Source organism: Musca domestica, unplaced genomic scaffold (genome assembly GCF_030504385.1).
Source record: "Musca domestica strain aabys unplaced genomic scaffold, Musca_domestica.polishedcontigs.V.1.1 9, whole genome shotgun sequence".
Classification (NCBI taxonomy): Eukaryota; Metazoa; Arthropoda; class Insecta; order Diptera; family Muscidae; genus Musca; species Musca domestica.
Genome location: NW_026712435.1, coordinates 9,243,836 through 9,257,519, shown reverse-complemented (window position 1 = coordinate 9,257,519; position 13,684 = coordinate 9,243,836). Strand labels below are relative to the sequence as shown.

General features: G+C 35.1%; 1 protein-coding gene across 1 annotated transcript in view; it reads left to right on the top strand.

The window, feature by feature from the left end:
* The window catches only part of LOC101900306 (potassium voltage-gated channel protein Shab), a 270,640-nt gene extending 257,230 nt beyond the window's left edge, over positions 1–13,410 (top strand). The window contains exons 11-13 of the mRNA XM_059131692.1: positions 2,676–2,869; positions 2,954–3,227; positions 12,349–13,410. Coding sequence (XP_058987675.1) covers positions 2,676–2,869; positions 2,954–3,227; positions 12,349–12,524 — 644 coding nt within the window. The 3' untranslated portion in view covers positions 12,525–13,410. The remainder of the gene's footprint in view (positions 1–2,675; positions 2,870–2,953; positions 3,228–12,348) is intronic.
* The last annotated feature ends 274 nt before the right edge of the window (positions 13,411–13,684 follow it).

Sequence of the window (13,684 nt, the reverse complement as noted above, 5' to 3'; positions counted from 1 at the left end):
GCTCAAAAATGTGCAAATTTAAAATTTAAGAGCAAATAAATATTTTGTTTCCTTCATAAATTACGATATATTTCAATTGTTTTTATTACCCCTGTAGCAAATGTGCCTCACGTATCTCTTTGGAAAACATCCGCTTCAAGTTTGTTTCGGAGATATACCCATTTTTATTACCTTTTACATGCGTAAATATGATCGATTTAGCAATGTCCGTTCGTCTGGGCACACGATAACTCTCGAAGGGAGCATCTAACGAAATTAGGTCGAGTTCGTAGATGGGCCTGTCCATCCTTTTGCAAAATATGAGAATCTTTTATATTATTATTAATTTAATTTACCTCATTGAAAGAGAATAGATCATCCGAGAAGAAGACGAAATCGGTTAACTACCACAAAAAAGCGTCAACATTTTGAAAAAATATAACTTTCATAAACATTGATGTCTATGCAGTATAAATATGGAATCTATCATCTGACTCCTCCTATACCTCCCCCACTAAGGGTCAACCTTCTGAATGTTATGTTTCCGATATTGATCAAACTGAGCACATCCAAATATGTTTTTTCTTTGTTGCAGCATAAATGAAATTGGGAAATATTGGACCATTCTTTCCGCTACCTCTCCAAAAGAGTTTACAGAATAAATGCTGTCCAAAGGCCAAGCTAGGCTAAAGTGAAATGCAAAAATGGAAGACTACTTCTGTCCCTAAACCTAATATATCACTATTTTGAATAATGTCCGACTTTCTTTAAATTTTCTACATATTCTATTACATTTATTAGCAAGTCTGAAGATGAAAAATACCGGTCAATGCTTAATTATAACACCCACATACATAACGGCATTTTGATGGTTTCGGCCTCAGTTTCCAACTGCAGTTTGATATTTTGTATTGTAATGCATAGGTTAGTAGGTTCATATAGAAGATAGACAACATATATCTGTACCTCCTCAAAAAATTTTTCAGTGGTCAGCACCCATTAAACGGTATCTCCAGATATTCGGTATGGCAAAGATTTAAGCCACATTTCCTAAATTGGGGATTGGGTATAGTTTTGGATTCCACCTCATGTGGAAGCATGTGCCTATATAGATCCAAACTTTCTTAAAAGGTAAGCCTCCTGGTACTCCAAATTTTAATGATTTTACCCACATTTTTTCACGGCAGTGTCTGCAATAGATGCCAACAACTATTGTGTATGTAAGTTCACGTTTTCATATAGCATCAACGTGATGTAACATGTGGTATATCAATTCAACGGTACCTCCCGCTATTCGGAATTTTGTTGACTTTATCTAAATTTTCCACGGAATTGTTCCAATTTTGATAATAATAACTATAGCAGAAAATTATCTATGAGGGTTCAAATTTCGTCACAACTCCTATGTAGGTTGGAGGCCTTGGGACCGGTGCCGCCACGAAATGGCTATTTTTTTTTTGAGATTGTTTCGTATATTTTACATTGAAAAGCTAATTTTTCCCTTGTTGGGTTCCTCGAAATTGTGGCGAAATACATTTCGGTGTGCGTCTATAAGGTCCACATTATGGTATTTTAAAGACTGTATTCTCCAACTATTTTACTGGCATTTGGCAAATTGGAACTCGTTCGAATTTGAATCCCAATTTTTCTTAAGGGACAACTAAAAATATATACATCCTTCTATAATTGTTACTCCAATTCGCCATGCCAAGCACCTTACATTTAGGCACCCTTCTATGGGGCTATACCAAAAAGTGTACCAACATTGAAAGTCAGAAAAATCGTGATTTAAACTAACGAGCCGAAAGACGGACGCATAAGTTGATATTAACATAAAACTTTACGCAAGGTATCCGAAGATCTTTTCGAGGTGTTACAAACGGAATGGCCAGTATAAATTTAATTTGCTAATAAAGGGTAAACATTTTGACTGAAGGCTGACAAATGATATATGCTGTTCATATAACTACGACGGATATTAGAAGTCATGGATTTTTTTTTTTTTTGAAAACTTAGGTAAATTAAGACGCTTTCTAATAAAATACTTATTATGTGGAGGAAAACAATACAAATATTCGGCCATTTATATGGCTTATCTTATAACCGACTTGTATTTTCTTTTTATATAGGCAATATGGGCTAGGCCCCAAATATTTTTTGTGGATACCGGGACATTATTATTTTTCCATTTTTATTTATTATTATAAGTTCCTTGAAAAAGACATCGCTTTTTTTTATAAAATAACTTAAATACTTAATAGACATCCGTCTATATTTTTTATGCTGCCAGCAAATCCAATATAATTGCTGAAAAACTGTGAATTTAAGTCTAAGACTCTCAGACTTTTTGGTCCTTTTACACATCCCAGACCTAATAAGAAAGCTGTGGTATTTTCTTTTCGATCAAGTTTTTAAATTCCTAATGAATTATCTGACAGTCTGTTAAGGTTCATACCACATTTCTATGAAATATGGATATGAACCTAAAGTTGCGCCATAGATATTTTCTGAAGTATAATAACATTCAATTGTAATTCCTAATTCTAATCCTCGACTGCCAGCAATGTTAATTTGTAAATATTGATTGATGTATATGTTTGTATTTATATTTGTTTAATGTATAATTTACTGGATCTGCCTCGATATATGTATGTATATACGTTGGTGTTGTTTTTTGCTTGCTTGTAATTATTTAGCCAAATTTGAAAGTAAACATTCCTCATCGATAGAATCAATAGATGCATCGCCGAATTTGGAGCATCATCGCCGCTCGAAATCAATACTCAAGAACAAATCGGATGTGTCACGTGTGCTGGCGGATCCGGAAAGTGAACGTCTATTGGCGGACAACATGTCTGGTTCAGGTGTCTCTGACAATGGCACAGTAATGGTAGGTATCCAAATATCGGAAACTACGGATTGTCCTTAACAACTAATCAATTGTAATTGTATTTTTTGCTATTCCCATTGACAGGGCGAATCAGGCAGTGATTACTCACCGAATAAATTACCTCATTCAGTTTTAGCTAAGTCAATATCCCCACCACCCCTTAGGCATCGAACCCTAATGCAACAACGCTCAGGCCCGGCCACGTTACAATCAAAGCCGACCAAATTCCAGACGCCTCGCTACCCAGCGGAGGAGCAAGCTCTGCGACAAGTTAAGCCGGTGCTGTCCCGTGCTGGCGCCGCTTCACATCTGTCAGGAGACAGTCGTTATGACTCAACGAATAGAGACAGTAGTTTAGGTAAATATGCCAAAGCAAAAGAAACAGAAGCAAACGAACTCCACGGAGAAGTTTGATTCAAACCAACAAAAAAAAAAAAGAAAAGAAATGAATTAAATAAAAATAAAATAAAATATGAATTTATAGCGACTTTACAACTCCACTAATACCAAACTTCTATTTTCAATTAAACAATCAAACAATTGTGAATGATCCATCATTTGTTCCATTCATCCGTCAGTCATTTTCGATGCTGCATTTTAAGTGATAGCCACCACCTTTGAAGCATGTCTCCTCCTTCTCTATCTCTCTATCTGCCCGTCTGTGAAAATTCTCCAGTTATGTTGGTTATGTTTTTGTGGAATCCCCTAATATTTGGTGGTACAGTTCTTGTATGTCGTTCTTTTCAGCAACTCAAATTTGTAAACTTATGATAAATAGCACAGTAAAACCTTGTTATGTTGCACTTATTCACCTGGCAAATGTTTAATAGCTACGCACACGATCACAATACTGCATACATACTTCTCAGGTCGATTTCTGCTAACAAAGTCATATTCATTATAAAATAATTAATAACCTTTTTCTTAATTTTATTGTCATCAAACGTCTACTGAATTAATTTCTATAAATTTTGTAAATAACAGCTGTTTAATAATTTTGTACATTAATACCCATTACAGATATTTGCGTACATCTACATCTAAGTAAGTGAGGTGAAGTGTGGGAGTTAACAACGATGAGCAGTGCTATGTTGGAATACCTTTGGAAATAATATAACAAAATAAATTAAAACAATTATAATACTAATTATTATGTTTAGAAAAACAAATAGCAGGAAAAATATTTATTTTTTAATTTAAGTTGAATATTGTCTTGATATAGCAAACCAGAAAGCGATAATGGGTACTATTTGGGTATTTGCATAAATGCCCGAACTCTTTCTTCTTGATGAGTCAGTTTCGGACGCAGTTCTATGAGATTGTTGCAGGAAATATTGTGATTCAATAAATACGAAATATCACGCTAAAGGCTTAAAGTGTTTTTTACCTATTTAACATTTGAAATTTAATATTGCGAGCAGTACATTTTGAGTAACTGTCTCATTGGAACCCTGCCTCCAGTATTAGACCGCCAAAAGAAAAATTTATTTATTTACGGAATTAACTACTTGGTTTTTGTCCTTTTGGATGATCGCGAGAGTACCTTTGAGTAACGGTAGACCACGAAATGGTTGACTTGAGTCTTTATAGACGCTTATGTTCAGAGCCAGGTCGGGCACTAATCAGGAAACCCAAACTGAACCAACGAGGCAAATTAAATAGCGATGAACGAAAAGAGCGTTCTTTGAGTCCTTGAGCACGCACTAAACCTTATGAAATAAGAAGAATAGATTTCTCCCTTTCCGGGGGGCAAAAGTCGGTGTTTTATTGATTTTGAAACTAAATTACAATACAGGGTGCGAAAAAAAACTGCAACAAAGTCAAAAGCCATAATATTTATTTTTTTTAATTTTATTGAATGAAGCCAAAAAAGTTGTCAGAAATAGCATCAAATTTTAGAATAAGTTTAGATTTGTTCGAATTGGTCGCCTGTGACACGAATTATGGCTTTCAAACGGCCAATAAGACCTTCATACCCTGCCCGAATGTTGCTATGCGGTACTTTGGCCCATTCCCGGCAAAGAGCTTGCTTGAGGTGATCGACACTTTGGTATTTTTTTTTTTGTGCCAACCATGCTTTCCAAGGTCTGCGGCCAAAATGTTTGCGTGCCCAAGGCTTTAATACACCCTCCAGAATATTTTCGCGATAATATTCGCCATTTATTCTGATGCCACGGTCGATTAATACGAGCGGAGAGCGACCATCGGCTGTTATGGCGGCCCGCACAATCACCATGGCCGGCGCTTGAGTTCTGTTGGTCAACCGCAAGTGCACATTTTTAGCTGACCTCTTTGGCAAGTAAACACGATCATTTTGTTTGTTTAGAAACTGCTGGACAACGAATGTTTTCTCATCAAAGGAACTCTAATTCCCACTTTTTCAATATTTGCCGAATGGAATATTGCGATATGTTCAGCTCACGAGCCATTTTTCGGCCACTGCGACGCGGGTTTCGATCAAGTCGCTTCATTACTTAGCGAACCATTACTGCTGATGTTGCTGTTTTCTTCCGTCCACTTCCTTGACGTCGGGCTACGCTACCAGTAGCACGGCAACGAGAGGTGATGCGAGACACAAACGATTTATTCGCATTTAAATGCTGTAGTGCCCTAACAATAGCCACTTGTGGGTTTCCACCCAAATATAAAGAAATCACACTATCACGCTTGAATTCCATCACGAATAACTTTTTTTCTGGAAAATTCTCACCAAAATGCAAAATGACAGCAGTCTAAAGTTAGTTGCAGTTTTTCATCTCACCCTGTATACTCGATTTGAATATATAGAGATTCGTTCGGGTTTGGCAGCTCACTGTGGATGTGCTCGGAGCCCTATGCATAGGCCTTCGCAGATGTATAGAGACTCGTTCGGGTTCGGCAGCTCGCTAAAGGTAGGTGCAGCAAACGATGTCTAGACCAAACGATGTTTATGTGGGTCGGAACTCGTTCGGGTTCGGCAGCTCACTGTGCGTATGTTCGGGCTTAGTTATTCGGGTCGATTACCATGGACGGCTAGCGCTACGGGTTATAACTACCTCCACGACCTATGTTTGACTGTGATACGGAACAAAGAGCCTGTTTAAATGAATTACCGGCCACTTGAGTTAATGAGAACCAGTATTGGAAAAAAGTATTCCCAGTTAGCATTTTTGTTAGTCGGAGGACGGCAAATGATTCATGCATTATGCATGTCGGTCGGTCTATCCATCCATCTGTCCATGTATTTTTGTAAACAAGGTACGGCCGCAATTATTATCCGAGTAAATTTGACACCATTCATTTGATCAATCCCAGGTGGAATTCTATTGAAATTAGTGGTAACCGATCCCAAATGTTTAATATCATACCATGGCACATAAGAACAAATTTACGTCAAATGTTGATAAAAAAAATCGGTTAAAATATAAAATTATATGTTTCATCCGATTTATTTAAGTCGCCCAAACGCGTAATATGCGCATCATGATTTGCACAATGACTTTCAGTATATAGTTTATAGCAGCGGTTCCCAGAGTTACTGGATTGCGACCCCGCTAAGAAAGGCTTAAAAAATTGCGACTCACCTATTGGTTACACCTGTTACAAATCCAATTCGAATTTTAGAGTTGACTATCTCCTCCCCGAAAAAAGCATAAAAATCTTTCTTAACAATGATACGTGCAAGGCGATTGCAGAAAGTACTTTCATGTTTGGGTGCACTTGGTTTTCAGCTATTGGGGTTTCAAAACAATCATGTTTACCATTCTCAATACAACTTTCCCACAAAAGTATCGTTTTCACGAAAGCTCGAATGTCAGTTTCGTTTGAACCTAACAGATACAAGTTAAGTTCGTGTAACTTGGAAAAGGTATTCGCCGAATATTTTAATTTAAGCAAAATTTCGTCGTCCTGTTGATGTTCAATACACTCGGGGTTTCCTTCTAAAAATATTGATACTTTAAGCCGTGGCCCCCCCGTCAATCGTGTCAGTATTTTTTCTCTGGATAGCGAACGTATCTAGAAATGGAGAAAATTTGCTTGTTTTTGATGAAATCTGAAACTTTTACACCTTACAACACAATGCATTGGGGGTTGTAACACCTCTAAATATTGGCCCTAGACCCACAATCGCGATCGATCTTATTATCTCGCCGAGCTGAGTCGATCTACCTATGTGTGTCCGTTTGTACATGTTAATTTGGAGATTGGCTTATGGCCAGAATGAAGGGCTATTGTTGGAGAAGGATAAAGTGGGTCAAAAGTCTTGGGTTTACAGTCGCAATTATAAACTAATGGTAATTTTGCGTGGGGGGTTTGTCATAAAATAATATTTAGCGGGTGAAATGGAATACAAATTTTGTGAGAACTAATTCAAAATTTCCATTCTACCGCTAATATTTTAAATACTGAAAGTCACTTTTTGATGAAATCACTGGTATATAAAGACTACACATCTCACCTCTATTTAGATGCGTATTTGGTTGCGAATAGCGTGTATATCGATATATACACATGGATCCTAATTTTCAAATGTTGTTTCGAATCCACCATAAGCACGACAGATGCAGGAAATATAATTTGGAGTTTGGCATTGTCTTATGGCACTGCTCACGTCTGAACAGAGTAATGTAATAATAACAACAATGACCCTTTAATAGGAATTTATTAGATTATTTGTAACCCCTTCAGAACAAAGCCTTTTATTTAGAATTTCGTTCAAATAGTCCAATTATGTGCCCCTATTTTTTCCCGCAATTAGCCTACGCTCCGTCCGACACCGACACAGCTCATTCAATCCATTCCTCTTCCTTTCCCGAAAATTTCTTCGCTCATTGCTTGAATAACTGATTAACAGAACAAAATATCTTCATGCTGCCATATCTAAAGAAAGAGACAAGCTCTGAAAGGCGGTAGTGTCATCTAGTTAAATAATGTAGTATTCACAACCAACAACTTATCGTAGCTTTTCATGTTCTACCCACAATAAATGTTCTAATCCGTCCCAAATTCCAGGACCAACACAATATTTTTTTTCTCGAACCACTGGCGGTACGCAACCCATACTTTGGGAAGTACTGCTCTATAGCAATAATATTTTATACGAACGGTTACGCACATCATGGACATACCTTCCGCAAATTTCGTGTAAATAGATTAAGATATAGCTTCAATATATTGGTCCCATCCGATTTCAAATTCAAAACGCAGTCATAAATATTCATAGTTGATACGAATTATTCAGTGAGTTCATACAATTTTAATCAGATATGTGTTAGGTCCTTCCTTGCATACCACTGTCGACATAAGTCTAAGTTTTGGTATAGTCCCCATATAAATGCACCTCCGGATATTCGGTATTTTGATGAATTCTTTTCACCGAAAATATTATAATGTGGAATTGTAAGTTCCTAATTACGTACATCCTATGACAGAAAATTGTTCATACGGATCTATGTCTTCTTATAGCCCCCATATAACGATACCTCCCAATATTCGTTATTTTGGTATTTAAATATAGCAATGGCCACACATCTTCGTATAGGCCCAATAAAACGGTAACGATGTTCGGTATTTTTATTATTTTACCAATATTTTTTCAATGGATTTTTTGGAAAATTTACAAATGGTGGAGGGCTGGATTTTTTTAATCAAATGAGACATACAAGTCCATGGTATTTAGACAATTTTAGTTGGTTTTCAATGAATATTATTATACCCTACAACACTATGTGTTGGCGGTATTATAAGTTTGATTGGACCAAAAATTATGTAACACCTCGAAATATTGGTTTCCCACATAGGAAAGTATATATGGATCTTCCTATCTCGCCGAGCTGAGTCGATCTAGCTATGTATGTCCGTCCGTCCGTTTGTCCATGTTAATTTGTAATCACTCTACAGGTCGCAATTATGGCCCAATCTTCACGAAATTTAGAATGGAGGTTGGGCTAGGGTCAGAATAGAACCCTATTTCTTTTGGATGATCGCATAATATTTAGGGGTCGAAATGGACCAAAAACTGAAAAAATGTTGGATTTTGCAGTAGCTATACAGGTCGCAATTATAGACCAATCGACGCGGAACTTCGCATGTAGCTAGAGTTTAGGACGGGGAAGAAGCCTACCAATTTGGGTGGTCATCGGATAATATTTAGCGGGTAAAATAGACCATATCTTTTGTGTTGAAAAAATTCAACATTTTTCATTAAACCGCGAATATTTTAAATCCCGGCAAAATCACAAAGCCATGACAAGGTTACTTCTGATCTTTACATTGATGTTAAGATCCAACAAAACAGATATATAGCAAAATATGTGCGATATTTATGTCTATCAAAGAATATATGCTTGAAAGATCTCTTATATGTCGAAAACGGCTGAACTGATTTCGACTGCCTCTTGGCAGGAATGAAACAACGTCTAAAAAATCGCATAAAAATATCTCTCTAAAGATTAAAATATTGATTTTGTACAATTTTCTCATATTTTTTTCAATTTTGTCACATTTTTGGCATATTTTCATTTTGAATTAAACATTTGGTAATATTTCTACAGCTAACATAACTTAGTAGTTAGGATATCAGGATATCATATACGGATTGCATTTATGGCCCGATCCTTACGAAATTTTGAATGGGGATCAGATGAGGGTCAGAATAGAAGCCTTCTCTTTTTGGAGATGATCGCCATATATTTAGGGGTTGAAATGGACCAAAAAAAACTGTAAAATTGTCAGCAAGTTGTAATTATCGCCCGATCCTCACGCGCATTTGAATGGAGGTTACCGGACATTGCAAAAGCCAAATAGTTTTGGATGGCCATCCAAAAATATTCAATGTGTGAAATAGTTTACCAACTTTTGTAGACAAAATACGAAAATATCCATTCCAGTGACTTTTTGGAGAATTCACAAATACAGGAAAGACGCACTTCTGACTATTTCGTTAAGGCTGATTTCGTTGAAGAATATAGTCAAATGTCTGTATCTCATATAGATGCGTTTTAGTCAAAAACCAATAATAAATGTAAATCTTTTGCCACTTCTGAGATATTATAGGTCTTTGGGAAATATTGGTTCCAGATCTAGGAAGACCATTTACGTGCAACATCTTCCAATAAATTGGAAATGAGCAAATTAGTTCAAGTTGCTATTATTCGAAAATTAGAGAACGAAACCTGATGGTTTTCTTTTATTATTTGTCACAATATCTTGTGGAATTCTTTCGAGTATACCGCCTATATAAAATGTATCGTTTATTATAGTGTTGTAGGGTATTCAACGGTCGGCTCCGCTCGACTGTAGCCTTTGCTTACTTGTTTTTTTTTATATAAATGACGAATTAGACAAAAAATGCAACTTAGTAAAATATTTTTTTTTGTTTAGTCTAAAAATTAGCGCAAATATGTATTCTTATTATAAGTACTAGCTGAACCCGGTGCGCTTCGTTACCCCTGTTGGTTTTATATACAGTCAAAATTTTATATACAGATATTCTGTGGTTAGAGATATGGTGCATCAAATATACCAAATCGACCGAAAATATGCATGTGAGCTATATCCAAACGTCAACCTATTTTTATACAAAAATCCATCACTTATTCCATTTTTCACGATATGTATTATTGTGTTCGGTTGAAGTCGGCAGAAAATGTATATGGGAGCTATATCCAAATCTGAACAGATTTTAATGAAATTGGGCTAATAATATATAATATAATATATTATATTTCCGGATTAAATCCCGTCACTCATTCCAAATTTCATTGGAATCGTGTTTGGTGTATTAAACAAACGCAATCGGTCGAAAATATGTTAGGAGCTATATCCAAATCTGAACGGGTTTCAATTTAATTTCACTAATTTATTTTTGTACCAATTTCCGTCACTCATTACAGATGCAATAAATATGTGAGATCGGCCCAAGGTATATATGGGAGCTATATTCAAATCTGAGCCGATTTTAGGATAATTTGGCAAATTTATTTCTGTACCGATTTCCGTTACACATTCTTAATCTGAAGAATGTATCTATAACCGATTAATAGAAGTGCATTCAAAAATAAATCTTCTGGAGGTAACTCCGATTTGGAGCCATATCTCCAGTTCCAAGTGGAATTTTTAAAATTTATATAGCCCATGTTACTAACAGGTGATACTGCAGTATGTATGGAAATTTTCAGGAAAATTCTTTTTCTATAAATTACATACAATCAAACGTTCAAACATTTTCCTCTTTTACAGATATAGATTCGAAATATTTTTATACCCTCCACCATTGTAAGGAGGGTATATTAAGTTTGTCATTCCACTTGTAACTCCTCGAAATATTTATTTTAGACCCCACAAAGTATATAATGTATGTTCTTGATCAGCATTAAATTCTATGTCGATTTAGCGATATCTGTCCGTCTGTGGAAATCACGCTAGCTTCCGAACGAAATTAAGTAGGTTGATAAAATTTTACTCAAATGTGTATTATGTCTGCAGGACTTTTGGTATTGAAAATGGGTCATGTAGGTCCACGTTTTGGTATAGCTCCCATAAAATGGTACCTCCCGATATTCGGTATTTTGGTGATTTAAGCGACATTTTCACCGGAATTCTTTTAAATTTCATATTTGAAGTTCGTAATGGGTACTACAGCCTATGACAGAAAATTGTCTGTGCAGCTCCACGTCTTCGTATAGCCCCAATACAACGGTACCTCCCTATATTCGGTATTTTGATGATTTCAGCTACATTATTCACTGAATTTTTTCTGAGTTTCGCATTTGAATATTGTAATGGCTTATGACAAACAATGCCTATGTAGACGGCTACATTCGGTATTTTTAAGATTTTAACAGAATTTTTAACGGATTTTATTTTTTTGAAAATTACTAAAATCGACCAAAATGGTGGAGGGTATTCAAAGATTTTTACTTTTTTACTTGTATCCTGTACCCTTTACACCAACGATGTTCTTCTAGAAAATAAATGTATACTAACATTTATTTGTAAAGTAGTACGTGTGATTTTATAAGCTCCTAGTAAAATGTTTTCAGAGGATTTGAAGATACATTTCAGGCTAGTAATGTTTACAAGATGACATATTATAATAAATTATTAAAATGCTACGGTATCCCGAACAAACAGCCCAACACTGTTCGATAAATTATTAATATTAAAATATAATTTAATTTTTTTAACCAAAGGATTCAATATTTTGCACTGTTCAACATAGCCAAGCTTAACATTGTTGACATCCGACTTCACCTCCAGCACATTTCAAATGACATCACAATTGCTTTTCAGCTTTTTATTCATGATAATTAACTCGCTTTTAATTTGGCACATAATATAATGACATGTATTTACAAAACAATTCAATCACAATTGGCTTTATAAACATTTTAGCAATAATAACATGCGTACATATGTATATGTATTGTAAAATATAAAATTAATTAAATATTATTTTATTAACAATTTGTTTTCTTTTTTCGTTACCGAATTCGCAGATTCTGAAACAACATTTACATCGAATGTTAATTTACGCGGTGAAACTGCGGATAGTGGTAATGATGGCAGCGGTGATGCTGGCGGCTCCAGTGACGAGAATCGTTCGTTACTGCAACGTGATAACTCCAATGAACGCCACGATGACAAAGAGGACGCCAATGGCTCGAAGGCGTAGCAATTAATTCATTCTAAATCGAAAAGGGAATAAAGTCCATTGCAAGGCCAAGGAGGGAGTAGCCATCAATGACCCCATCAAAACTAAACAAAACAAAAACATACAAATTAAAACACAATTTGAAATGTCTAACAGAATGTGAATATTGAAAAGCAATGAACAGTATTTTAGTCTGATTAAATGTTTATTTTTACTTACAGAAATAATTCTTTAAAACCAAAACCAAAAAACAACAACTACAACTATTGTAAAAACAAAATTGATATACCTAACTATCTATACAATATTTACTATATCCTTAAATAGAGAATCCCACTAGCAATCAGCCAACAACCAAACAACAGACATACAAAACAACCAACCGCAAACCACAAACCTATTGGGAAAGTGTAAAAATGTAGTTAAGCTTGAAATATTGGTAACAAACAAACAGACAAACAAACTGTACCGGAACCTAAAACGAAACAATGAAAAAACAATCTTAAATCAATTTTCAAAAATTATACAGCTTCACTGTTTTTTATACATGTATGTACTCTGTCAACTAAGAAGAACAAGAAAAAAAGAATTGAAAAACCAAAAAAAAAGTTATGTCTTCATATTTCTATATATACACCGAAATAACACTAAAACGTCCTCAAAGAACAAAACAAAACAAAAAGCCACAAGTCCAAATTGAAATTAAGGAAAACTGATCGAGTGGATAACAAACTTTACAACTCACATAGAAGCCTCTCTAAAACATAAAACATGCATAAAGTCAAGCCGATGAAATATTGTTCCAAGTTTATTCGTTTTACCCACTTTTCCCCCAGCCTTGGATGATTTTTTTTTCAAATAATTGCAGCTATATTTTATGGCTATGAATTCTGCGACAATTCGTTTTAAACGAAATCGATGTGATTTCTAAAATATGTTTTAAATTGTAACAAAAGCATCGATTGATTCCTTATACACTTCAAATTATATATTTACAAAAACAAAACAAACAACAACTACAACAAATCTAATGAAATAAAATGGTAAAAAGGACAATGTCGTCCCAAACCCCCCAAAAAGAAATACACTTATATATATATACAAATATTTATTCCAAGCTAATATAGAAAACAAAATCAACAAACAAACAAACAAACTATCTAAGAAATGCAACAATTTAT